General features: G+C 34.6%; 1 protein-coding gene across 1 annotated transcript in view; it reads left to right on the forward strand.

Moving 5' to 3' along the window:
* Nucleotides 1-27,952, forward strand: part of RYR2 (ryanodine receptor 2) — a 339,366-nt gene that overhangs the window by 192,972 nt on the left and 118,442 nt on the right. The window contains exons 24-33 of the mRNA XM_030446731.1: nt 1,399-1,502; nt 4,783-4,866; nt 7,869-8,028; nt 13,650-13,797; nt 17,996-18,204; nt 19,612-19,786; nt 24,608-24,816; nt 25,686-26,032; nt 26,156-26,270; nt 26,999-27,159. Of these exons, the coding sequence (XP_030302591.1) occupies nt 1,399-1,502; nt 4,783-4,866; nt 7,869-8,028; nt 13,650-13,797; nt 17,996-18,204; nt 19,612-19,786; nt 24,608-24,816; nt 25,686-26,032; nt 26,156-26,270; nt 26,999-27,159 (1,712 nt within the window). The remainder of the gene's footprint in view (nt 1-1,398; nt 1,503-4,782; nt 4,867-7,868; nt 8,029-13,649; nt 13,798-17,995; nt 18,205-19,611; nt 19,787-24,607; nt 24,817-25,685; nt 26,033-26,155; nt 26,271-26,998; nt 27,160-27,952) is intronic.

Below are 27,952 nucleotides of genomic sequence, written 5' to 3' on the forward strand. Positions count from 1 at the left end.
TAGGTGCTCCATATAGCTGCTTTCTTTTATCTGCTTTTCGTGGAGTATGATGGAAAAAAAAAATACATGGCTTATGACTGTGACACAAAATGCAGTCTATTTTCTTGATCTTTTTTTTTTAATCAGGCATAAAAAATACTATAGTATCTATTTATTTGGATACCTTGGCGATGTTTATGAACAGCTATTGCTGCAAACAGTCTATAGAAACATACAGTAGATACTAGGTGTAAACATAAAGCCGTGTATCCATGGATACAAATGTATATATTTTGTATTTAATAAAAAGATTTTGGTCTTCTGAGGAGTTCAGATTACAGACAATGTAACTGGACATAGGTATTATATCTTGTGTAGCATATAAAATTACTTAAAAAGATATGGTTAGCAGAGAATAATCTCTAATTTTTTTGTTGTTGCTTTCTCCACCAAATCAAGTGCAAAACCTCAGTTAAATTAATGTGTTGAAACATTTTAATTGTGCTGTAATCACACCAGCTGTGAAGCAATCTGCAGGAACTTCTAGTGTAATGTCACTTACCATTGAGAATCTAATTGTACAGTTAAACACTGTTTTAATTTAAACTATATATAGTGTGTATCAAGTGAAGCAGTGAAAAATCAAGTTCTGTGCAGAGTGAAACTAAGTGCTAAACCTAAGTTATTCAGCTTTCTCTCTCTAGCTTTAATGTTGCATGTGCTCATTTTGGGAATGTGGCAAAGTGCATGCCAGTCATCTTCTGGAGATTAACTTCTTTATCATACTGGTTTCTCACAGATGATTTAATCTGTTTAAACCACTGTTGCCACTTCTGGTTACCTATAGAGGCACTGCAGTTACTGGGTGTTGAGGGAAGACATGAAACAGAAATCAGCTCATTTGGATACACACGACTGCTCTAACCTTAGATTTGGTCTTTTTAATTCAGAGCAAGATGCATTTTATTTAGTAGTTAACCTTTGTATAAAAGTTTTTTCTTGTTTTTTTTTTTTTTTTTTTACCAAGTAAAAAACTTCAAAGGCTAAAAGACAAATAATCTATTTATTATTAAATAATTTATTTATATTTATATATAGATTATTTTACAAATCTGCTGTAGATTGCATTTGATATTCCTACATACCTGTTTCATCAGATCTGTGTATCACCAAAGGGATACTCAGTAGTGCCTGTGATACAACTACTACATATAACAAAAATAGCAAGCTAATGTACCAAAATTGAGGCTTTTTTTAACAAGCTTCATTTTTAATCTGAATGAGTGGTATTTAGCTGTCCAGTTTGAAATCACCAGATGTACCTGCATATTGTAGTTTCTACTGTATATATATATATATATTTAAAATGTCTTCTATTTTTCAAGGCACATTAAACTTGTTTCTTTACTGTCTTTTCAGGTTAGAGATGACAACAAAAGACAACACCCATGCTTAGTGGAGTTCTCAAAATTGCCAGAGCAGGAAAGAAATTATAACTTGCAAATGTCACTTGAAACACTGAAGTAAGTTGCTAGAACTTCTGAAGCTCATGGTGAGAGTTTCTTAAGGAGTTGCAGCCTTCATATAGTATTTTAATTGCTTTTAATTTTCTTTTTTGATAAGCACTCTTTGAAGTCCAATAGATATTTTTTTGGATGTGACTAATGTTAAAACTTTGCTTCAAGACCCCTTGCTGCTCTATGTGTATCATCTGTATATATTGCCACAAAACAGTAGTAGGCATTCTCTCCTTTTTTGGGTGAGCATTTAGATACATGAATGTTGTTAAAGCTCTTCAGTTGTTAAGCTAGAAAATTACAGTGGGTTATTAATGAATTTATTCAAGTAATCAAGTTATCTGGCTCACAAAGATACACATCCTCATCCCAGCTTTGCCAGTCTAGATCTTTTGCTGGAATAATCTTTATAATATGAATCAGGCATCATAAAAATCATGCTCTCAGAATTAAATGCACACTCCCAATATTTCTCTAAATACTAAACAAATTTTAGTAGTCCTTACCTCATCAGTAGTTCAGGACTCAATGCTTTTCTAAACCTAATTCTGACAAAATGAAAATTATTTGGCTTTAAAGACATATATACAATCATCATAGAATAGTTTTGCTTGGAAGAGGCCTTCAAGATCATCTAGTTGAAACCTCCCTACATGAGCTGGGACACCTCCCACTTAGACCACGTTGCACAAGGCTTCATCAAACCTGGTCAAAGCCCCAGTATGAATTATTTTAGTAATTTTATTTCCCTGGAATGAGCCTTTTCTTTAAATGTATGGTATCCAAAATATAAAGCATTCAGTCTTTCTACTGATTTCAGAATTTGTGTGCTTACTCAGCTCAGTCTTGTCTTTGTTAAGTATACAGTTCTAATTTTGCAATGTCTTTTTGCATCTGTCATAAAGGCATCTGCTGTTCAGGGAGTAGAATGTGAGTGCTGCAATCAGTTCATTTCTGCAAGCTTGCAAAGCTTAAAAAATATAGTGCACTAATTGTGCACAATGAAGTTGATCTTCACCGTGATTACTCAAATTGTAAGCTACCGTGACTCATTCTTTACTGGGTGTTTCTAGTTTAAAAGGGTAAGAGAGAAAGAAAATATTCTTTTAAAACTACCTCTAGTCAGCTATATGCCATGTTCTTTACAATTTGCATCAAGCTGTGTACTGGATACCTGAAGGAGTTGCAAGACATCAAGAATGACTTAGTGTAATTGGGGTTTTTTGTTAGTTTCTTGCCAGTTTTGCTGCAAGCTCTATTAAGTGAGAGACAGAAAACACTGAAGTTCTGAGTCTTATTATCAGACACAACATTTCATTTCAATATATTGGGATCTCTGAATATTTTTCAGTATGATTGAATACTTTTATGAGCTATAAAAATGAGAAACTATATGAAATACCGGGATACCAGAAGGAGTTACCTCTGATTTCATGGGACTAAATATGCTTGCTCATACTGTTTCTGCACATTCTTATATGTTTTGATCTTGCTTTTTTGCTGTTTGCTATTTTTTGACTTGACTCTGATTTCTACCCATTAACTCAGTTGTGTGTGATAATTAAATGTATCAGTATTATGCTGAGGGTAGCATTCAGCCACTTCCACTTTTCTTGTTTAGTTTTCAAGTGCTTTAGGGGTCTCTCAGGTTCTGTCTGCATGGAATGCCTTTTTATCCTGCTGTGGCTCCCTCCTTTGAATTTGGTGTGTCAGGGTAGAGACAATTTAGGGTTCAAAGTCCATAACAAGAAAATTTGGGTTACCAGGGCTTAGCTCCTCTGTACTGCTTTCCAGTGTTAGATAAGTTTTCTTATTTATGCTGGTGTGAGCTGCATAGGAGGCAGGTATGATTTATGCCAACTGAAATTTATCTGCATGGAATATTCTTAGCAGATAGTCTATTTTTCAGGAAGTGGCAACCACATGTTAATTTCCTCCTATCTGATTTTTATCATCTAAATTTAAATCAAGTTTCATGGACCATAACACTAGTGTTTACTTCATGTAGGTGGCACTAAAAATTTGCTCTAAGGATGTCCTTGAAACATACGTTTCATCTGCCAAGAGAAGGATACTACTAGAGCAATATTAGTGCTTTTTTTCACCAGCCAGTTCAAGACCAGTATAGTAAAACAAGGCTCGAAAATACTGTTTTAGTTAGAGACAAGAACAAATAAAAAACATGTTTAGCAGCTTCTTTCCATGTTGGAAAAATTTGGAATGGAGTCCAACGTTTACACTTGTGATTTCTTCTGTGTAATTGGTTCCCATCAAAGATGTGCAAGTCACCCTCAGATTGAGAAGCTTCTGAACTGACTCCAAAGTGGCCTCTGATGTAGCCAGAGTTTCTTTTAGTTTTGTAGCTAATATTTCAGTAGCACCCCAAGGCTAAAGAAAATAACACTTGGTAATCCAGAACTGAATATAAATGCAGGAACAAATAATTGATGAGTAATGGATCAAATCTTGGGGATGAATGAGGCTTTTAGATTTATACTGCTGGATAGGGTGACTGCAAGGAAAGGAAGAGGTCTGAAGGGATCAGAAGCCCAATTAATATATTCAATCCTATTTTTACATTATCTTAAGAGGGTCAGTGGCTCTGTGTTGGAAGCCTTGTGGAACATGACACACCATGTTGAGCTTTAATCCTTTTATCTCAAGTGGATTAGTGTGCAACATCCATATCATGCAGTAAGATGGCAGTTTGACCTAGTAATTATCATGCATTCTGCTGTTCTTCCTCTCTATAGTAGCATGTCCTAGCAAAATCCATATGAAATTAAAAACTGAATATAAGCCTCTATATAAAGACTCAGATTCTAAGGATAACAAGTGACATTTCCTGCCTTTTCCCCTTTTGTTAGCTTTGAAGTAATAGCCTAACATAAAAAGATTTTGGCACAAAGCAGTATGAATGACTATGTAAGAAGCATGAACAAATATATAAAGTAGAAATGTATTTCAAGGACTGGGAACCTTTAAACTGATGCTTAGATGAAATAGACTGTATGATTTAGAAGTAGTTTTGAAATACATGTTCAGTTTTGAAGCAGTCCACTCATATTTTTACTGAAATTTTTAGAAACATCTTGTGGCATTTTCTTAACCCTGTCAGAAAGCTTATTACATATAAATATGCAAAAAAGATTAGTGTTGATCTTTCCATTTTAATGCTGCTGTCATTCCAATAGGTCTCATTTGTAGTATAGTGGCATTCATATATGCAGCAGCAATTCTGTATAAAGCAACATTAGTAGTAATTTATCTGATTTCTGTGTTCTAGAACTCTGCTGGCATTAGGCTGCCATGTTGGAATTGCTGATGAACGTGCTGAAGAAAAAGTGAAAAAAATGAAACTTCCAAAGAAGTAAGTTGAGATTCAAATGCATCTTTGTGATAGACAGTTTGAGTTAAGTGAACTGTATTTTAACAGTTTGATATTTATATTACTAGCTCTACTGATCCTTCCATATGAAAGTATGCATAGAAATTTTTAGAAATTTACACACACCTTCACCCACACCTCTACTTTTTAATTTTTGCAGCCTGAAATGTAGGCAAAGTTTAGGTTTTCTGTGATTCATTTAAATATCTGGCATTCATTGTCACATAATTCTTTTATATAGAGAATGTACTGCAGGAACCTGATAAAGAATTTTAACTGCAAACTTGTCAATATATTTTGCTGTGTTGTAAATATTTACAGGTATTATTTTGACAGTCCTAGAATGGCCATTTGGTAGCTTGAAGTGTAGAGAACTATTAGAGCCACCTGAATTTTTCATTAGTGACTGGCTGGCAATGGCATTTGTAGGGCAGGGTTCAGGATATGTTACAGTGCCCTGGAATCCTGCAGCTCTGAGAGCAGTTTTCATGGCCCAGCCCAGGTGTCCTTAGTTCTTTCTTAAGAAAAGTGTGCTTCTCAGTTTGGAAATGAAGAATCTGGGGATTTGAACACAGTTGAAAGTAATGGAACTGTACTTGGTGATAAGCATGTGACAGCTCCATGGCCCACCACATGTTTGAGTCTGTGATTTCTGAGTTAGTCTTGATTAGTGTGTAAAATGCAGTGGGATAAAGGAGGTTTATAATGTGTGTAAAACCAGAAGGGTAAAGGCCATAGTTTCCATATTGGAGAATTTCCACTCTGTTCTGTTATTTCTGAATTTGAATTAGTACTTTAATTTCCTTGATTATGACAAAGAGTAATATTAAGTACTACTAGGAGTAGCTCATAGCTCTTAGCAGGGATGTGCTTTGAGCAGAAATAGGTATTCCTTTGCCTTATTTCCAGTGAAAGCAGCCTTTTGTTGACCCCTACCTTCATATTTCAATAATTGTGTTCCTAAGGGCAGTATAATAACCTCAAGGTTTACAGCATATGCCCCATTCTAGCAAGATTTCTGCAGAATACTGGGTAATACATTACTACAAAGTAGCCAGAAGAACTTGGACCCTCAAATTTTTGAAGTATACCATGCTGTGCTAATTTAAATTATATCAAAGTTTCACAATTCCTGATGTGGTTGCTTGATAAGAATGAATGACAATAAAATTAAGGGATTAGATTAAATTTCTCAAAAATTTCTTCAGTTTTGGTATTTGGTGATTCTGTAGTAGAAACCTGCTGATTGGTAACTATCTGAATGGTGGATTTTGGATTGCCATTCTTGAATGACTCTGAAGGACAGTTTAACCTCATGTTTATAGATGATAATCCCTCTTTAGTACTTGCTTGTTTTCAGTTATTGTTTTCAAGAAGTAATTTATTTAAATGGGTATTAAAATAATTATCACAGAAGAGAATTAATTGATATTTGTAAAGTATTTGAATGTTTTAGAATATAAATTGGGGATAAATACTGTGTCTTTTTCTGTACTACTCTGCCAGTCCAAATAAAGAAAACACAAGAAAAATTACAAACTTGTTTAGAAAACAATTAGACAATTACTTAAACTATCCATTCTATAAAAACCCCAGCACATATAATTTCAGTGAGAGAATGTTGCTATTTTCCACAAACTCCCTTTGTTATGACCAACATAGTGCTATGTTTTCTCAGTATGATTAAGGAGAAATACTGAAGGATGTTCAGGGCACATCAACCAGCTCTGCCATATTCTCTCACTGGGTGTAAGGAGGCACCAACTCTGGCACCTGAAGCACCTCTTCTCTCTCTCCCACTGCTCCTTCTCCAGCCTTGGTCTTTGCAAGGCTGCCGACCACATTTTTTTTCCCTTCCCTCCTCTCTGCCTGTGCAGCATTTTGCCCTTTATTAAAAATTTTCCTGCAGGCCCCAGCATCTTGGCTGAGGGGGTAGGGTCCCTTTTGGAGCTGACTGTGCACAGTATAGGGCATCCCCAGCCCCTACTCACAGAGACCACCCTGCAACCCCCCCTGCTACCTCTGTCTCTCTGTCTGTCTGCCTGTCCCCTGCATTGCTCTTCCTGCCCCCATGACCCCTCACCAGCTGAGGCAAGGGAGGCAATGTCCACCACCCCGGTGATGCTGCAGAGTGTCATAGGTTTTGATTGTAAATGTAGTAAGTTGTGATGTGCTGCATCCATCACCATATGCATTATGTCCATTATTGATGGTTTGGTCATAAGTAAATTGGGAGATGAGTGATTAATTTGACAGAACAACTTTGTAAAACTAAACAGCACTTCATTCCTAGGGGTGATAAAAATAGTGAGGGAGCTGTCTCTGTTCAGGCTTAAATTTTAACCATTTGCTCTTATGATTTGAAGAATAGTTTAGGTATGAAGTATTATAAAGGCAAACTTTTATTAGATTGACTTTATATATGATATTGAGTAAGCTGTTTGACTTGCTATGTCTCTCACATCACTATATGTAATAGGAAAATATTCTCTTATTTCTAAAGGAGATAGATAAAATTTAATAAGTATTGAGAAGTGCTCAGAGGTAACAATAATAGTGTTCCTGTAGGTATTTAAATAAGCAACATCTTAGTCTACTGCCTTAAATATCTGAAAGAACTAAAATGCTTTAAAAGCAGTTTTGTTCAGGCCATTTTGGGTAGTTTTCATTATTAGCTCTTTAATCCCATCAAGATGCAATTAGCTTAAGGCAAAATTAAATGCCAGTTCATTACTGTCCTTTGTGTTTGAAGATGCATATGTGGCATATATGAAACTTCTTGCCTTTACCATTAATAGAGATTTACCATTAAATAGAGATATTTACCATTAATAGAAATTTACCATTAGATAGAGATCTTTACCATTAATAGGTTAATAGCATCTGTCACTCAGTTTAATTGCCGGGCCAGTGTTAAAATGTAACACTACTATTATTTGTTTTTTGTACTAGAAAGTAACTGCTCATTCTGTGTTTTTTGACAGCTACCAGCTGTTGAGTGGCTATAAACCTGCTCCCATGGATCTGAGTTTTATCAAACTGACCCCCTCTCAAGAAGCTATGGTGGATAAACTAGCAGAGAATGCTCACAATGTGTGGGCAAGGGACCGTATAAGGCAAGGCTGGACATACGGTATCCAGCAGGTAAGTGCTACCTTCAGGCAGCTGAAAAAACCACCTACCTATAGAAATATTTCAAAGTTAAATGGCAATAATGGGGATAGAAAAGCAAAAAGGAACAGCTAATGAGTATGATTTTGTCAGTAAAAGAGAGAAAGCAAAAATACATAAAGCAATTCCACTAACTATTCTTGTACAAACAGTATTTAAAATATTATTGGTGTATTCTTGTATGTTGTCTAGATCTCAGGGTGAGAAAATTACATACAGGAAGCTATATACTGTAGTATTTTAGGAAATGTAAACATTGACTTTCAGTAGGGGAATAATTTAAATGTTTGCAGTCTTGGGAATTGAATAATTTTGTTTATCCAGGAAAATCAGAATGTAAGCTTGTAATAATCACTGTGTTGATAATCTTTTATTTCTGGCAGAGGACTTGTTTAACTGAGAACAGTTAAATCAATCTCCAGGTTTCAATCCTACTTTAATGGTTTTGTTTCAGTGAATAGGAATGCTACATGTGCTATAAGAAAGGGGAGTGAAAACTAAGCATGGTGGATTGTTAAGAGCAAAACTCAGAGTAATTTTGTTCTTTAAAAAATAGAAAAATTATTTCGTATACAGTGAGCCTAATTAATTACTTTTCAAAACAGCTACTCTATCAGTTTTCCCCTAGGAGGAATATTTTCTATCCTTTTTCTGGTTATAGAGAAAGGTATCTTCACTTCTGTTAAGAAATGTGTGGTAGCATATCACATTGACATTTTAAGTAAATTCACCTCTTGGGAAAAAAAAAATATATATATTTTTTCACGGTTTTGCTCTAGGCATAAAAAAGACAATTATGTTTTCCAAAATGAGAAACAGCAGTTTGGTAGGCACATACTCTTTTCTGCCTAAAACCTGGTGCTTTTGTTTTTGACAGAAAAATCAAGTTACACAGTTCAGTTCAGTACATTTCAAAACTTGTTTTTCTGGAAGACCAAAGCTCCTGTATATAAAAAAAAAATTAAAATCTTGTTATATAAATTTATACACTTAAAATTCACCTCAGCCCATACTGACTAAGTACATTTATGTGATAGAACATATGCCACGTAGCATTTTAGCATTGTCCATTCAAGTATCTTAGTATAAAGCTCTTATTTTTGGTACTTTGTGAAGTATTTATAAATCTAGGATTGCTATTTGGGCCTAGGAATAGAATGACCCAATTACTGTGTTTGCAGACTGGAATGTCTGTAGTATGCCCTGTATGGATGTATGTAGTTTGCACTATGGCAGTGAAGATACTTCAGGTTTGGTGCATGTTATAAGTCCCCTGCTTATAACATGATTAAGTTTTTGCCTAATACTACATCTTTGAGTAAGGGAAGGTGGCCCTTTTAAATTGCTGTTAATATTTCTGATAGATTAATAAAAGTAATAATAATGTGCTGGAAGTGATGAGTCTCTGTTGCCATGTGGGGGAGCAGCTAATTCCTTTTGAACCCCCAATTCAATCCTGTGTTTATGAAGACAGTACACAGTTAATTTCTAGAATGGGGGCCTGTGTGCCCCTAGATGCTAAAATGAAATATTTCTGATTATATTGATGAAGGCACTCAATAATTTACACCATGCTTTTCACATTTCCTACTCTCCCAGGAGCCAAACATTTTCAATACAGGTCTTTTCCAGTCAGGAGATTTGAAGTGGATGAAAGCTGAGAAATAGTCACAGATCTGACAGAACCCTGACATATGCCAAAATTTAATTTAGTTTTATGACAGAGTTTATTGCTTAGGATGAAGTTAAGAAGTTTTTGAGCCAAATGCATCTCTTAGCTAATTATACTTCTAAGTAGCACTGGGAAAATGTAAACCCACAACTCATATGTCATAAATAAAGTTTCTGAGGTCTTGGAGACAATTCAACCTACCCAGTGTAGTTTTGCCATATTGAGTTAAATTATGTTTTCTGATTTGGTGAGGTACTATGAAAAGAAAAGGAGTTGAATGATGCTGTCAGAGACTTTTTCAGTGTTACTGGGTTGGTAAGGAAAAGCAAAAGATTTAGTGGGAGTGTGCAGCAATGTAAAAAAAAAAGGTTTCTCCTTTACAGCTGTGCAGTGTGTTTATACACTTTATGTTTTTATGTGCTTGTTGATATAGAATATTCAACTTCTGAAGAGGTGTAATATTATAGTAATCAATCATGAGTGTTATTATGGATTCCAAAAGGCAGTCCAGTTGCTCTGAGCCACAAAAACAAGGTGTTCAGGAATATTCATAACCTGCAGAAAACAGATCAACAGGATTAGCAGTATGCACACTTATTTTTGGTAGAAGAATTGTGGTAGTCTCATGTAGAGTTAACCAGGTAAATTATGTTTTTGAAAACTTTCTCACCAATAGCACATCTGGTAGAAGCTGCTGTGATGTTTGTGTTACTTCCTCTTAATTGAGTTATTTTTCACTTTTTAAAATACTAAAGTTTATTTTTTCCAAGAGAGAAGCTAGACTGAATTGCAAGAGTGCTTTCAAAGTGTAGATAAAAAAATACCAAAAGAAGAGAGCAGAATAGCAAGGTGTGCTCTTTTTTGTGTTCAGTGCAAAGATGCTTCTATTATAGGTGACATAAATATCACATGGCAAGCTGCAAGCTCTTGTTCACACTGCTATGTGCTTCTGCTTGATGCCAAGGATAGGTTTGTTCCATGGGCTACATTTTGTCATCCAATGATATTATTGTGCCATGTTACAGTATAATAAAGTACAATATAATAAAGTAAAATACAGTATAATAAAGTGACATGAAGTTAAGCTGTATGGTCCTATAAACAGATCTTGCAGAGCTCTTCCTAAGAGGAAGAAGCTTACAGAGGTTTGGAAGTAGATTAACTAATCACTGAGAAATATGTTATAAGCAGCAATCATGCTGTGGATGTAGGGTGGATGAGATGATTTTGTAGGTCTGTTCCATCATGACTGCCTCATTATTTTGGGGTTATATAATATGAAAAATTTAAAGGGGTACTGTCAAATAGTTTGTGTATTAACATTTTTTTTCCTGTGGAATCTTGAAATGACTTAGTAAATACTGATTTAGAAATACATATATTTTTTTTAATTATTTTTTTTTAAGTGTAATGGTTTATTGTTAAACATGAGCTGCCATGGTAAATGCAGAAAAGCCAAACCTCTATATAAGAAGATGTGAAATGATGGTGTATATAAATGATCCTGCTCACAGTGTATATACTACAAATGGTACCACTGAGCTGGGTTTCTGACAGCATTGCTGGCAAGCTCATCAATAGCATTTGTTGAGACAATTGCTGAGAAATCTTCATGGAAGATCCACAGACAGGACAGCAAGCAGAAGCATTTCACAGGTGTGGAATGAGTGTTTTCTAATGGTGCAAATGAAGCTAGGAAAATAACAGCCCTCCTGTGCCACTTAATTGTGCTGAAATACATTTGCTTTGTGTTTGCCATTTACCAGCCTTGGCACCGAGGCCAAAATAATTTCAAGTACCACACAGAGTAAGTATCTGTGCAGCCTTAACACTTTAAATCACAGAAGTTACAATACTGTTGAATTATTATTGTGGGTTTTTCCTGTATGCTTCCTGGTCTGTGTTTTCATTTTTCCATCTTTTCCTGCCTTTCTTTTTGATAGTCACTTCCTTATGAATATTTTTTATGTCTTTTTGTTCCTTTTAGTTTATTGAACTGTGCTGCTCCTGAACTTCTCAAGGCTCTGGGAAGGCTCAAGGGTGCATGCATACATTTGTGGTATCACATTTGTAGCTCTGAAAGCTGTAATATTCTTTATCACTTCAGATGTCTTTTATAGATTTACAATGCTTTTTTTTGTTTGCTTTGTTTTTTTTGGTTTTGTTTTTTTTCTTATTGAATTACCTCTAAAGAGTACAGTTTTATTATACACACTGGATCTCTTCATAGTTTCTTCTTTTAGAAATGCTTACACAGTTGTACTGTGGTTTTCTGTTTTGCTGTAGACAGTGTGGATACTCCTCTAGTTTCATACTTACTCTGACATGACATCTGTCTATGCAGGTTGCTAGATTGAGTGCTCTGGGTTAGATAATTCAGTATGTTACACACTGAATGAACAACTGAATGCAGTCCTGCACCTCTCAGCTCTGTGTTTTTCTTCTCTGAATTATTTTGCAGCAGTATTCATTACCTGTAATGGAAGTTTTAAAAGGCTTGCTTATGTTTGGTGTGTGTGTGTTTAGGTATTTTTATCTGTGGTTCTGTTTTATTATTTTCAAGAGCTGTATTCAGTTAGTGCCAGTGGTGACCATCTATCACCAATTCCAGTACATTTATACACAAAAAATAAGTATATGTGTGCTGATTCAAATAATTTGTTTTCTATCATTTGCTGCATATACTAAAATCTGTAGTGTACACTATATGAAGTGTACTGATTTTTCATGGTCAGAGTCGTATCACTCAGGTTTAACATTATTTGTTATCAGTTTCTTCCTTTTATAGTCAGGTTTATTCCTCAAGGCAGTCCAGCTTTTCATGTTTGCAATGCTTTCTTTTACTTAAGTAACTCCAAATTAAAGTCAAAATTACTAATGCATTGTTTGTGTTATATAAAATGAGAGCAAACTGTGTAATACTATACATAGGCTGTTTTTTGGGTTTTGAGTTTGTTTGGTTTTCTGTGGTATGGTAGATTATGAATTCAAACCCAAACAATTCTATAAACTTTAATGTGTGCTACCCAGATTAAGCCGTTTGAAACAATTTGTCAACAGGCAAACATTCCAGAGTTGTTTTTTGTGAGAAAATGTAGACAAAACAGTCCTATTAGTCACTAAAAATTATGTTAACCATATAAATAAACAACGCTCTCCAGTAAGATTATGTTGCACTAAAGTAAAACTAATTAACGCTGTGTTAATAAAAGTAAAATACAATGATTAAACCTTACCAAGGCATTTATTTCAGAAGAGAGGTTACAATAAATTACCTTACAAAAATTCAGCACATTAATATTTTTCTTATTCTTACAAGAGGTTTTTTTTTTAAGTACATGTTTTAAGTATTTGCCATAGTAAAACACAGGTCTATTATCTACTGTATTATTTATTATTATTATTGGATGTATTTGTTGAGAATTACTCTTCAATAGTAATAGTACTGTAATAGTTGCTCTTTTATTTATATTTGGTTTATTCTTTAGGGGTTTTACGTATCTTTAGTGCTGTAATCAAAAAACCCTATACAGTTGTGTTACAGTAATGTCTCTGGGCTTTAGTCATGTACCAGTTTCTCGTTATGGTATCTGCTTCATAAACAGTGTAAAAACTTAATCCCTCTGGCTTTTCAGAAACTCTTTGCATTTATCCGTGTTCTTTTTGCTAGCATTGTTATCCTATTCAGTAAATTTGATGGAAAATAAAATCAGGTATAAACCACACAGTTTTATTGCATTACTGGCCTATTTAGTAAACTCAGTTGTGTTACTACTGTCTAGACTTTCCTCACTTTGAATCCTTACTGTGCTTGCAAGTCCATGATTTCAGCTGTTATTTTTATACTGCTGCTATAGCACAATTCTGCCTCTAAGACAAAGCACAGTTTCTGAAATGGAATTGATTTTTCATACGTCTGCAGGATGTGAAAAATCGACGGAACCCTCGGCTGGTCCCTTACGCTCTTCTGGATGATCGGACAAAGAAGTCAAACAAGGACAGTCTTCGGGAAGCAGTCCGCACCCTCCTGGGCTATGGTTACAACCTGGAAGCTCCTGATCAAGATCATGGTAATTACTTCTGTTGTTTTGTCTCTAAAAAAATCCTTGAAAAGATTCCTGTCCACTCCTGGATTTGTTGTTCTGATGAAATAATCTGAGTAGGTATGGTGTCTCTGAAGCTAATAAGTGCTTTTTTCTGTGTTCCCTCTGACCTTACTTATTGTTTCCTCTTGTGCTGTGGCCTTAAGAGAAGCATTACAAAATGAAAAATTTATCTGTATTCCATACACTTCCTTCCACTATTCATTTTTGCAGATTTGATAGTTCAGATGAATCAGTATTTAAAGGTTAAGCAATTTAAATCTGGATTTTTAACATATGGTCTTATGCCAGGAAATGAAATGTGTAAATATGTGCATAAATACCTGTATTTACCCAATCTAAAACATAGTTTTTAATAATAATAAAAAAAAAATTAGCACCCTATTTGGTATTTCAAGACAGAATAGCAAAATTGATAAGAAAGAGATCATATGTTACCCCAGGAGACATGAATTTTATACTCCTTCAATTTTGATTCTAAATAATGAAAAATTCTGCAGTTCATGTACAATCTTATATTTAAACACTTAAAGCTGCAAGATGGAACTTCTAAAGACAGATATCTACAAACCAAATTTCTGTGAACATCAAACTGCAAGTCTATATTCAGCTAGACTGTTAGGGCATTTAAGCTTACTGGACTTTCACAGGTCTTTTAAGTTGAAAAGAGTGCAAGTAAAATCTAACTCACTCTTTACAAATGTTTTTGTTGAATTTGCATTATTGCCAGTTCAGATATTGTATGGGTACTATGAACAGTATTTTCAGCATATATGGTTTGACTTTGAGACATTCTAGACAGAAAAACATTGAAAATGATATTACCTTTTAATAAAGAAGTTTTAAAGAATACACAACATTACCTCAGTAACTGAAGAATATAAAATGTTGAGAAAGTAAAAGACATTGGGAGACATAATGTACAAATAAAATGAATTCTCATATATAGATGTTGTCTTTTAAAACAACAGTTTTCTGTTATGCTGAGATCAAGTTGATCAAGATGAAACACAAGAGGGGAATGTTCTTGGTACTGCACTGTCACTCTGGAACACTTACTGCACAGAGAGAAAGTAAATGGCAACATAATATTTTGCTGGCAATGATAATCTAAAAGTTCTCTTGGAGATACAGAATAATCAAATCAAAATTGAAGCTTACATTTGCTGAGATTTTATAATCTCAGCAAAGTTTGGAAAATTTGAGAAATATTTTTAAACTTTGTACTATCAGTATACTGATTAATAAATGATGATTTTTATATAGTTATAGTATTGTTAAATTTGGACAAGTTTAGGCCATAGATCTTAGGTAAATATTTCTACAGAAGATCGAACTAATACCTAAAGCAGGGAAATTTGCCATTTTCAGTTTCTTTTCCAAAACACCTCCATGATCTGATCCTTAATTTTACTGAGTTTTGATGGAATTTTTACATTACCTTTTCAACTATGACCCATTGCTGCTACCATGAATGTGTAACAAGCCTTGATTGCTGAATGGGCAAAACTGTTCTGTAGTGGAGCATGTTGAGTCAAAATGCTGTGCTATCTACCTCTGCTTGGGCTGGAGAGTTTCAGTCTGCTGCATAATCTTGTCATTTCTTCCACTCCTCCTGTGGGAAGGAGATGCTGCATGGAAAGGGCTGGAATGGCTTCTGCTTGATTCTGAGAAGGTGGGTTGGTTGTGTTAGGAGGCTTTTGCCTCCTGGGAAGATAAAGGGCCTGTCTAGCCAGGTAGGGTGAGAAGGAGAAAGTACACTTGTTTTTTTCACTATCTCCTCCAAATACTACTGAAAAATATTTATTCCCTTTCCTCACTGACAGCTCCATAGGCCCTTGCCTTTTCTTGTGAATGAACTGCTGAAAAATGTTTTGTTTTTTTTTTCCTTATGCTGCAGAGATCCTTGAGCTAATTCTTTGAATGGATTTACCAAAAAAATGTAAAGAGCATAATTGCAACCCATGCATCTGAAATGTCATTAACTGTGTTCCAAAATTCCCAGAGGAAAGAACCTGCAGAACTGTGTCCGACAAACCTGGTCTTTCTTCAGCAAAGACTAGGATTGCATTCAGCAAAAGTTTTTATTTTTATTATTGTCATTTTTGGTATTTAGACTTTATAGTTTGTGAGCCTGGGGCTTGTGAGATGCATAAAACATAGGCATCCTCTTTCATCATCCAAAATCCATACTGTTATTAAAGGATTTAGAGCCCTCTAGTGGTGTTCTGCATGTCCATTCATTAATTTTATTTTAAACATTGATTTACAAAGTTCTACAGCACATTTTTAATGCTTTGTTATTATTATAATTATTTTTACTCAACAGTTTCCAAAACAGTTATATTTTAAGCAGTGCTTAGGGGCTAGAAAGCATTAGAAATTCTTATTTCCCATGCTTTGGGGTGTTTTTTTCTGTATAGGTGAGGTACTGAGGGTCTTCAAAAATGTTTTAAGGTCATTAGTTTTGTAGATCATTAAAGAGAAAGTTTTAGTGGTAAAGAATAATGTGGCAGAGAGTTCAGGGTTGCTTACAGGAAACTTGGTGAGCATGACCTAACTTAAGTCAGGAATTTGGTAGTATGAGGAGTTATAGTAAAATATGAGTAAAGTGATTTTATAGGCTATTCAGAGTAATACTGGAAATGTGGACTTTGGCTGAGAAAACAGAAGGGAGAGGCTTTTAACATGATAGATACAAGTAGGTAGATGCAAATAGGTAGATATAAGCGTATTTGAGCTCATAACAAACTCAGGTAGGGGAGGAATTGCAGTGATCAGGCTGGAATACAGATTTTCAAAGGCTGTTCAGGCTTTAATGCCTTGCAGATTTGTGGGAAAAGATCCCGAATGCTCTAGGCATTCTTTTTTCTAGTCTGCAAAAAGGTCAGAGTGATCCTTGAGTCCTGTGACTTAATGAATGGAAAGAAAATGATGAAATATCAGAGAATAGAATAGTTGAGAAAACTTAAGGAAGAAGGATCAGAGGTTTGCTTCAGCCTTATTTTTGTGCTTTGTGTACTTTTTAAAGTGCATTTTTTTGTCTGCTGTATGCTTTGAATTGATGATGAGGTCTTGGAAAGAAGTGTTGTCTGACTATGTCTTTAACAGTCTGAGAGAGAATAATGGAGATTAGTCAACACAATTTAAACTTAACATCTTGCTATTTCCATTATTTTCACTAACTAAATATTTTCTAAATACTACCTTGTTTGTGACTAGGTTTTCTTTGTTCTTGAGTATCAACTTGCCTTGCTTTGAGCGGGAGTTGCATTTAACACTTATTTTACTCTCTTTTTAAGGGCACCTTTATTCTTTCCATAGTTGCTTCCCTTTATCTTGACAAAAGTTCATATTTTTTTTCCTGAAGCAGGGATAGAATTACTTCGGAAATTTGTTGTTGTTGTTAAAACTTCATGTGGGATTTTCTTTTATGATTCCTTTTTTCCATTGCTTCTGCAAAAACAACTGAATTGCAACCTTCCCTCTATGATTTATTGTAATAACCGAGTTCTATTTATTATAATTATTAAGAAATATCATAATATTTTAATAAGAAATATAATATGTTCCATTATCCAGATCATAAATGAAGATGCTAAGCAGCATTGGCTCAGATACTGCTGTAGATTCCATTACCCTCTGTGTTCCTCCACTATAGCACCCATATTGTTCTGCCTGCATATCTTGACTCCTAAGTTCTGAACTGGTGCCTGAACCATCCCAGACCAGTTCTATGAGCATTTCAGCTGCAGGGCAATTTTTCCCCAGAACCTTTCCAATCCTGTCCTTCCTGAAGACCATGTCTGAATCCATTAATCATAATAATACAGTCACCTGAGTTATCCCACCTCATTCTTGTGATCCCAATGATGTTTCTAGCCTTCTAACTGCATTCAGTTCTCCTATCTCTATTTTTTCCCCATGTGGAATGAATGAGTATATCTTGATTTCAGAGATGTACCCATGTATGCTGATTCACCACAACAACCACAAACCCAGAGGCTGTTTTGCAGGCACTTTGCATACCTATGATCAGAGGGATTGCTTTGCCTTTTGTTTTCAATACCTTCATTTTGTAAATAATTGAATACGGTAATTTCTCCATTGGTGTTTTTTGGGGGGTGTTTTTTCCATTACTTTTCAAGCTTTTTTAATCTTACAGCAATGAGACTGGAGGTGTGCAGTGGTGTGATGGAAAAATTCAGGATCTTCCGCACAGAAAAGACTTACGCAGTGAAGGCTGGGAAGTGGTACTTTGAGTTTGAGGTGGTTACTGCAGGAGACATGAGAGTTGGCTGGACCAGGCCAGGTTGTCTGCCAGATCAGGAACTTGGCTCAGATGAAGAAGCTTTTGTTTTTGATGGCTTTAAGGTTTGTATATTGTTGGCTGTAATAATAGGAGGGAACACAGAACGTTTAATTTTATGTCTTATTCCTTGTAGTGTTGTCTCAACTGAATTGCCTTCTCTTTTTTCATTTGTGTTTTATGGAGTTATTTCTCTCTTTGAGGGCCTAGCTGAAATAAGGAGAATCAAGGTCACCTAAAAATGAATTAGCAGGGTTTGGTATTTCTATATTTTTTTCATAGCTCCACATTATTTGTACAGTATATATAAATTACTGAAAATCTAAATTACTTTCTCAAATTTAAAATACTGGCAGAACTGTAATTAACTGTGAATAATTTTCTTACATTTTTACTGTTATTCTTTCTATAAAGTTGTAGGGTATACCTTGGTTTTCAGGAAAACTTACAATTCAGAACCAGTAATTTTTGCTCAAATTTAACTCTGCATGAGAATATGACAGATTGAAATCTAGCAGTAAAAATATAAAGGAAAAAAATAGTATATCTGTTACTGATTTTCATCACAATAAAATCAATTACTCCTTGCAACTTTTTATTTCAATACCAAGGCAAGTGCAATCCTTATCCAAACCGTATTTGTTATTAAGGCTACTGATGATTCACAACAAAATGTTTCCTGTTTTCTATATTGGAATTATTTTCACTTTCAGAATAACACAGACTCATTTTTGTAGGATTTTCAGGATGGGTAAAGAGGAAACCTCTTTGTTATTAATTCTGCTTTGTTTTACACATGTTATTATAATTCTTAATAGGTGTTAATTTATTTGAAGTCTAAACAAAAGCCTTTGCAGTCTCTGACTTGAAGATGTGTCATAGGAATCATTAATCATGCCCTCAGCTACTCTGGAATCTCTCAGAAGCTGAGTGCTTTACCCTTCCACAGACAAGTCTGCTCCTCCAAAACCTGATACAACAGGAAGTTTAATTTCTTTTATACTCAGTATTTTTAGAGTTAAGCTTAATAAAACAATAAAGTTTATTTGGAGGCAATAAATTTATAGGCCACTAGATTAAATAAAGGCAAGTACTTAATGTAAGTTTGTGAAGCAGCTATTTAACATTGTAGTTGATAGCATATTATTTTCATTACAAGTATTTCATGGAACTTCTACAGAAATATGAGCAATGGTCTTACTTATTCCTGAAATGCTGAAATACTAATTTTCCCAGTCAGCTCACTTCAGAACAGTTTACAAGAGGGGTGCTTGCAGGAACTTAATTGTTGGATTTCCATTTTCAAAGTCGACCTCAAGTACTCACAGGCATGGTTTTCCAATGATATGCTGTGAAAATGTTAATTTCATTGTCTTAATTGTTTGGGCTAATTATTAGTTGTACCACTAAGTGAAAGAGGAACACCTACATTGTCACTACTGCTCTTTGAAAGTCTTTTAAATCCTTTCCAGGCACAGAGGTGGCATCAAGGAAATGAGCATTTTGGCCGCTCTTGGTCAGCAGGAGATGTTGTTGGATGTATGGTTGACATGAATGAGCATACTATGATGTTCACCTTAAATGGTGAAATCTTGCTTGATGATTCAGGTTCAGAACTTGCATTCAAGGACTTTGAGCTTGGTGATGGTAAGTATTGTACTGAATTGTGTTCTTAACTGGCTGTTGTTGCCCAGTTTTTGCTCCCACTTCCCTTTAATGTAGTGTGCTTCCTGTTTAGTATTTTTAAAATTCTATTTTATCTACTTTATCTACTTTTATCTACTTTATTTTATTTATTTTATTTTTAAATTTTATTTCATTTATTTTCATCCTCTATCCTCCTATTCCCTCTCTGTAGGGAGCCTACCCCTTGTCCTTTTCTCTATTTGATTAGTATCATGGAAATGAGGTGTACTAGATGTGCAGATGAGGCAAGGCCTTTTTTGTGGTGAACCTTGCAGCCATCTTCTGTGTTCAGACCTTCCCACTATTGTACAGGGAAGTGGCTGGAGTTGCAAATTTGTGACCTTTAACATTTCGTCTTCACTGCAGCAGATCACTACATGATGTAGTAGAATTGTGGAACGAATCATAAAATGGTTTGGGTTGGAAGGAACCTTTGAAAATCATCTTGCAAACCCTCTTGCTGTGTTCAGGGACACCCAATTTTGTCTAGATTAATACTACCAAATTTCTGTAATATAGTGAGAATATATGGTGAAGAGTTTAACCCACCTTTAAGGTTATGTTTTAGCTCTAGGAAGAGAAATGAGACTTGATCCTGGATAAAATCAGCTGGTACAAAGTTAACCTCCAAATTATTTTGCTTAATTGTAGATCAGCAGGCTGATTTTTGTGCCTGTTGTAGTATTTTTGATGAAGCTTTCAGAGTCCCCAAGCAGCTTTTAGTTTACCATGAAGTCATAGCTTATGAGTATGAGCTTCATACTTGTTCAGGAACAGGCACACAAAAGGGTAAGAAATTACATTAACAAAGGTAATGTAAAAAGAAATTATTCTAAGCCTTAATCTTTCCCTTGAATTTGTTGTAGTTATATTTATTCCAATATATGTATTTTATATTTGTTAAAAATGCATCTGTGTCTGAGAGACTAAATTAATTTTTTCAACATTAAAAGCTGCAAATGAGCCTTTTGGGTTACTGATCCCTATTACCAATGGAAATATCAATCTTATACCTATTAACTAGGCAGTTCTCTGCTTGAATTTTCATCTCTTCCATCTGACTTTCAGAGTATTTCACTTTCAGGGGTGCTTTGCATAAAGAGGTTTCCATACCATAGGAATTAGAAATAATTTGATTTCATTTAAAATTAGATAATTGCCACCAATTTTCTAGACTCATGCCTGTTACTTTACTGCCTTTGGATTTCCTTAGAAACTGTGATAACTTGATGAGAGAAAGGGATGCAAAGATTGAATTATTGATAATGCTGTAGCCATAAAATCATCCTGATGGCCCTAAGTTGTAATGTTTTTTGAAGTTATTAGGAAGTATAATCCCGTGGCGGAGTGAGGGATTCTGAGAGAAATTGGAATTCCATAATATTCTGAGGGAAGCCTGTTGGAGAGCTATTTAGATTCCAAACTTGATGAAATCTCAGTGGTGTAGTTTTCATGGTATTTGTTTATAGCTGTAGGTTCAGATTTAAACAGATCTTTGTTGAGTGTGAAATTGCTCCTGGTTTGACATGGAGCCCAGAGGCCTTGGTAACCACCTTAAAGATTGAACTGCCTTTGTAATTCATATTAGCTACCTCTAGTGTCATGTTTGTAGAAAAGAGCTTGCATTTGAAATAAGATCTATTCTGTTATTGAAGGAATGTTCTGATCTCAGAGTTAGTAACTCCAGATCAATATTTGTAAACATTCCATGAATTCCATATGCAACTCATGGAGGGGTGGTGGTGGTGCATCTGTTTGTATGTGTGTATATACAGACGTGTATAAAGTATCCAAATTAAGTATAACTCTTAATTGAGCATTCCATTTTTTGTAGGCTGGCTTTAGTTTATTTTTTTTTAATGGCTCTTTCTTAAGAGCAGTGAGACCTTTCTGTATGTCACTCCCATCAGTAACTTGTGTGCATGCCATATGCTGCTGCAGAAAAGAGACCTTTCATTTTAGAAAAAAGATAGGACACTGGTCTCTAACCATAAATTCTGCTTTGAAGGATTCAGGCTGGCTATAAATCAGTCCTGTAGATTTAATTTACTTAGGAACAGTGAAAAGGGAATATGGTGCTCTGCCAGCTTACCAATAAGGCTCAAGTCCTGCTTTTTAGGTTGTGCTACCAACAAGAGGGGAGCTGGTTGGGATTAAGGCACAATAATATGCTTGTGAGATACTCTCCCAATAGTAAGATTGTTCATTGTAATTGCATATTAGCATGCATTTGTGGAACAGGAATTTCACACTGTAGTTATGAACAAGTACAGCATACAAACCAAATTACATTTTGTCAGCTCACAATCTGTGTGAGCATGAGTTCAACAAATCAGGTCAGGAGGGTAGTCACAGAATCATAGTATTATCAGGGTTGGAAAGGACCTTCAAGATCATCAGGTCCAACTGTCAGTCTTACACTACTGTGAACACTAAATCATCTCCCAGAGTGTCACAGTTTCTCATCTCTTGAATACCTGCAGTGATCGTATGTCCTCCACCACCTCCCTGGGCAAACTGTTTCAGTACCTCACCACTTTTTCAGTGAAATTTTTTTCCTAATATGAACCTCCCCTGGCACAACTTGAAGCCGTCATCTCTTTGTGTAGCCTCCAGAATGCAATGGCTGGACAGTATCTATGAAGTATCAGACCTACAATGTCTGGATGCCCATCCAGAGAAGAGTACTGACAATTTTTATTCCATAGTTAAGACATGTGACTACCTTACCAGCACACTCCCTCTAAGATGAGATACCACATCTTTACTGCACATGAAAGAGCCCTGAAATGACAACTCCACTATAGACAAATAGGGGCAGAATTTCATCAGGGACAGAAGCAGTGCTTCCATGATTAAAACCAGAACTGGTATTTATATTCCATGCATACAGAGCAGCAGTTATGGTATAGTTATGATTACTTGCTGGAGTTAGCTATATGTACAGTACTGTGCTGTCATCTCTGAAATTAGTACTGGTGAGAGAGACTGTCATCTTGATTCCATCTTGGCTACTTACAGAGTTAATGGAAAATACTAGAGTGAGTAAAAACATCGACAAGAGTTGTACCTGTGTAAGAATTTTGTTCAGGGTTTCTTTGCTTTCTTTTAGGGAATATTACAAATATATTTTATTTTTGCATATGGAAAATACTTGGTGCATGAATATATTATATATTATATTATTATATTACGTTATTATATATAATATGTCATATATAATGATATATAATTTATTATATAAAATATATGAAGTATATAAATATAATATTTTTATATTATAAATAGTGTTATATGTATTATATAATAATATATAATACTGTATATTATACTATATATTATATTATTATAATATTTATATACAAGGATGAATATATTTGCGGTATCTTTTTTTCTGAGCCCAAAGGAAAATGCATAGGTAGAAAAATTATCAATTCCTGTGTGTTCTATTTGGAAGGGCAAATATTAGAAATAATTCAAATATTTTAAATATTCTTGTTTGATTTAGTTTTGTGTCCCTCAGCCTTCATGAATAGAGTTGATCATCTTTTCTTGCATTTTGAACTACGTCTAATTACCTAATCAGCTGTTTCTGCAATGCATACTTTCTGAATTCTGGTGATAAAGTCAGCTACTATTGCTTTTATTGTTTTGTGCAACAATTATTTCCAATTTGATTTGAGGGCTGTAATAAAGAGGAACTGGAAGTGTGTTAATTCTCAAGGTGCTGGAGATTGGGCTTGCTACTTCCTTTCATTAAATGTTTGACCTCTGCAGAAACATAAAACAATTGTTTATATATATATATATATATATACACACACACATATATATATAAAGGTCAACAACTCACACAACTCATGAGTTTACACTTACTTGTCTTTGAACACATATTTTTTATTATTTTGTTCCTCTGTTTTCTGTGAATATATAACAATGTTTGTATAAAAAGTCTGGTTAGGAGCTGTTTTTAGCAGCAGTGTATAGCAAATGGCTGTGGATAGATGACAGAAGAGAATAAGCATATCCTCCAGTGATTTCTGGTTCAGGAGCTTTCTGAGGCAGACATATGTTTGTGTTGAATAGCCTTTTGCTTGTTTTTTTTTGTCTTTGTCACACAAAGGTCTCTAGACAATTTCCTGTGCTAAACAGAATTCCCTGTGCTATTCAAAGAGTGAGAAAGCAGATGCATACAAAAGTGAAGCTGTTTCAAAAGTAAAACCAAAAACCTCAGCCCCAAACAACTATAAATTTCATGAAGCTGCAATATTGTATTGTCAGTTTTTGTTATCCAGAGCCACAAAGTGTTAGATTTTTTTTTTAATTTTTATTTTTAGTTAATCTACAGCATGCCCTTGGTGCTGTTTTTTGACTTATGTAGCAGAATGGACAAACACTCCTATCTTTAAAATAATTTTTGAGGTTCTCTGAAGATACCATGACTTAGGGAATTTTAGGAGGAATATAAAAAGTAGTAAGACTTGAAGTAAACTGGCAACACTCCCCTGTTTAGCAGATAGATTAACCAAGAGCTGATTGTCAGACTTGAATTACTATTGGATTTCTGTGAATTAAATGGAATGTTACATGGCAGTTAGTTTTTTTTCCAGAGTATTTGAGATACTGTACTAGGTGATGTGCTTTTGGTGACTGCATTTATACTGTTTTTTAGATACTTTTTAAAAAAGTTTTTTACAAATGATATTGAATTGTCTTATGGAAGAGAGCAGTTCTCTGATGTTAATAACTTACAACCCACATGTTCTTTCATCTCATTTTAAGGATTTCTACCTGTGTGCAGCCTTGGCCCATCTCAAGTAGGAAGAATGAACTTTGGAAAAGATGTCAGCACTCTAAAATATTTCACTATCTGTGGCTTACAGGAAGGGTATGAACCCTTTGCTGTTAATACAAACAGAGACATCACCATTTGGCTGAGTAAAAGGCTCCCTCAGTTTCTACCAGTACCACAAAATCATGAACATGTTGAGGTTTGTCATCCTATTAAAATATTTCTAGATATTTCTTCCATTAATATGTTTGTATTATGTTTGTGCTTTTGAACTTCTAGATAAGATTGTTTATGTGAAATGTAGACCCAGATCTGAGACTTGCACTTACTAAAAATTTCTTACAATCAGTGGAGTTGCAAATAATGTAATTACTTGGTTGGCAGTATTTATCTGTGAAATCTCTCATGTGTGTAAACATGAGACAGATGCTACAAGATGTCCTCATTAAGAGCTCCTTGTGCAATAAGAGCTATTTTTATAAGCAATTTTGAGAAGTTGGACATTACTACATAACAGATACATTGTCTTCTGGTGCACACACTTTGTGAAGTGATTTTTCTATAACTAGTTGGTTTTAACTTTAATAAATATTTATTAGTCAATTGTGTCAACACGTAAGTTGTGCATCTTGATGGAACTGAATTCATGCCTTGCAAGTCTACCGTTAAATCCTTCTGAAATTGAAGGAATGTGAACTTTTTTTCAGCTGATGTGCATCACAATGTCGTATTTAAGAAATCATTTGTGTTCTTGAATATGGACGTTTATGGTTTATTTTAGTTGGTTTCAGTTGTTCTGGGCAGGGTTGGATTTATAGAGAGTTATGATGAGAAAGGTCAGTCCTTTGGGAGTGATTTTTATTTAACAAAAGAATAAAAATACTCTCCACTCCTTCAAGTATTTTTTGTCCCTTAAGATGGCAGCACGTGATCACAGCACATTTGAATGTAGACAGCTTATTGTTACAGATTTTGTAATTCATGGATGCTTCTTCTAGAAATATAAGTTGAATATCTACAAGAGGGGAAACAACAGCCTCAGAATGACCATGTCTTTATGTTTGACAGGTGTTGAGAATTGATGGCACCATAGACAGCTGCCCCTGTCTGAAGGTCACCCAGAAGTCCTTTGGTTCCCAGAACAGTAAAACAGACGTGATGTTTTTTCGATTAAGCATGCCCATAGAGTGTGCTGAGGTATTCTCCAGATCAGCTGCAGGAGGGTTACCAGGCACTGGTCTTTTTAGCCCGAAGAATGACTTGGAGGATTATGATGCTGATTCTGATTTTGAGGTTCTGATGAAAACTGCTCATGGCCATCTAGTTCCTGACCGGACAGAAAAAGATGCCACAAAACCAGAGTTAAACAACCATAAAGATTATGTTCAAGAAAAGCCTTCACGTCTTAAACAAAGGTTGGTAGGACATTTGGCTAGAATAAATATAACATATCAAGGGTTAATGTATCAATGTAGAATTATTCTCTTTATAAATATTGAGCTTTTCATACAGATTTTGATTTTTCTTATTTTTCACAGATTTATGCTCAGGAGGACAAAACCAGATTACAGCACGAGCCACTCTGCACGGCTTACTGAGGATGTGCTGGCAGATGACAGGGATGACTATGATTATTTGATGCAAACCTCCACGGTAATTTTCAGGCATATTTTCTAATTTAAATATCTGCTGTAGTCCTGTTATGCTGAATTTCAGAGCACCTTGTTCATTTTTGTAACAAAATTGTCAGTCTAAAACAACTTCCACCTGGAAAGACATAAATTAATTGATTCTCTTTTTGAAATTACTACTGGTAACACCAAATGTAAAAGAGGAAGAATAAATAGTTCTAGAATAATGAAATAAACAGGAAAAACTGTATTAAACTGGTAATATAAAATAACTGAACATTATCTCATAGAATTCTCAGTGAAAGTTTTGTGCAGATTTTGTGGATCTTCTTCTGACAACATCAGCTATATAAGTACTCTTCAGTGTTCAGAGGAAAAAAAGCTTCTCTTTTGGATGTATTCTCCTCTTTTTAAAGATATTAAATGCTGGAAATGAAGTCACCTACAGTATAAGATTTGTAGCCCCAGTAGAAAAATAGCCTACTATGCTGTGATGCTGAAGCCTACAATAGAAGCATACAAGCTGCATCTTTAATCCATTCCATTTTTTAACATAAAATTTTTGTGGGCTGTATTTTGTTTTGTGCCATACACTTTGTCTGGTTCTACTTTTGAATTACACTAGAACAAACCTACACTACTTTTGAAGAGATGACAAATTTTCAGATTTTTAGAGCAACAATTCTGAATCAAATTACTATTCTGGAAACCAAATACTAACATCAATAACATGTATTTTTGTATTGACAGTACTATTATTCAGTGAGAATATTTCCTGGTCAAGAACCTGCTAATGTCTGGGTGGGCTGGATTACATCTGACTTCCACCAGTATGACACCAGCTTTGACTTGGACAGAGTGCGTACTGTCACAGTCACACTGGGAGATGAAAAAGGGAAGGTTCATGAGAGGTTGGTTACAATTTCCTTAAAATGTTATGTATCATATACCCATAAGAGCAACTAACAATTTATAAACTTTAAATGCACCCCATTTAATGTAATTGGCCTGATGTAAAAAAAAAAAAAAAAAAAAAAAGAAGAAAAAAATAAAGGGGGTAATAAGAAAAGTGCAAATTATGCTTTCCTCATGCTTATGAAGAAACAGTGGAGTAATGATTTACTTAAATCAATAGACACTGAAAAGTCACATAGCAGAGTGTTGGGGGTTTTTTCTGTGTTTTTTCAGACCTTAATCCTGTAAATATTCATTTCTGAATTGGTACAAAAAAAAAAAAAGTAAAAGTAAATAAAGTAAAGTAAAAAAAAAATATAAGAAAAAATATATAAATCGATAAATATCTATAAATATATATATAAATTTATAGAAATAAATTATATATCGATAAATATATAAATATTTATCTATAAAAATAAAGATATATAATAAATAATATATATAATAATAAATAATAATATATTATAAATAAAATAAATACCTAGTAGTATTTTTAGAACTTTTGGATTTGAGCAGACCAAAATTAACACAACAGCAGCTTGTGACCCAGATCAGAAACTGTGTTATGCTTGACTTTAAGTGTCATTTGTTTCCTGCAATTTTACAAAAGCTTTGGGCTCGTTTGTATCTTTGTCATCTTCAGTTTTCATTTTTTCAATTACAAAATCTAGGTTTCATTAAATTTTGGCATTGACTATGGTGGCATCTGCTGTTTGCAGCCACGAGGCCCTGTTGTTTGCAGCCGTA

This window comes from Calypte anna, chromosome 3, assembly GCF_003957555.1.
Source record: "Calypte anna isolate BGI_N300 chromosome 3, bCalAnn1_v1.p, whole genome shotgun sequence".
NCBI lineage: Eukaryota > Metazoa > Chordata > Aves > Apodiformes > Trochilidae > Calypte > Calypte anna.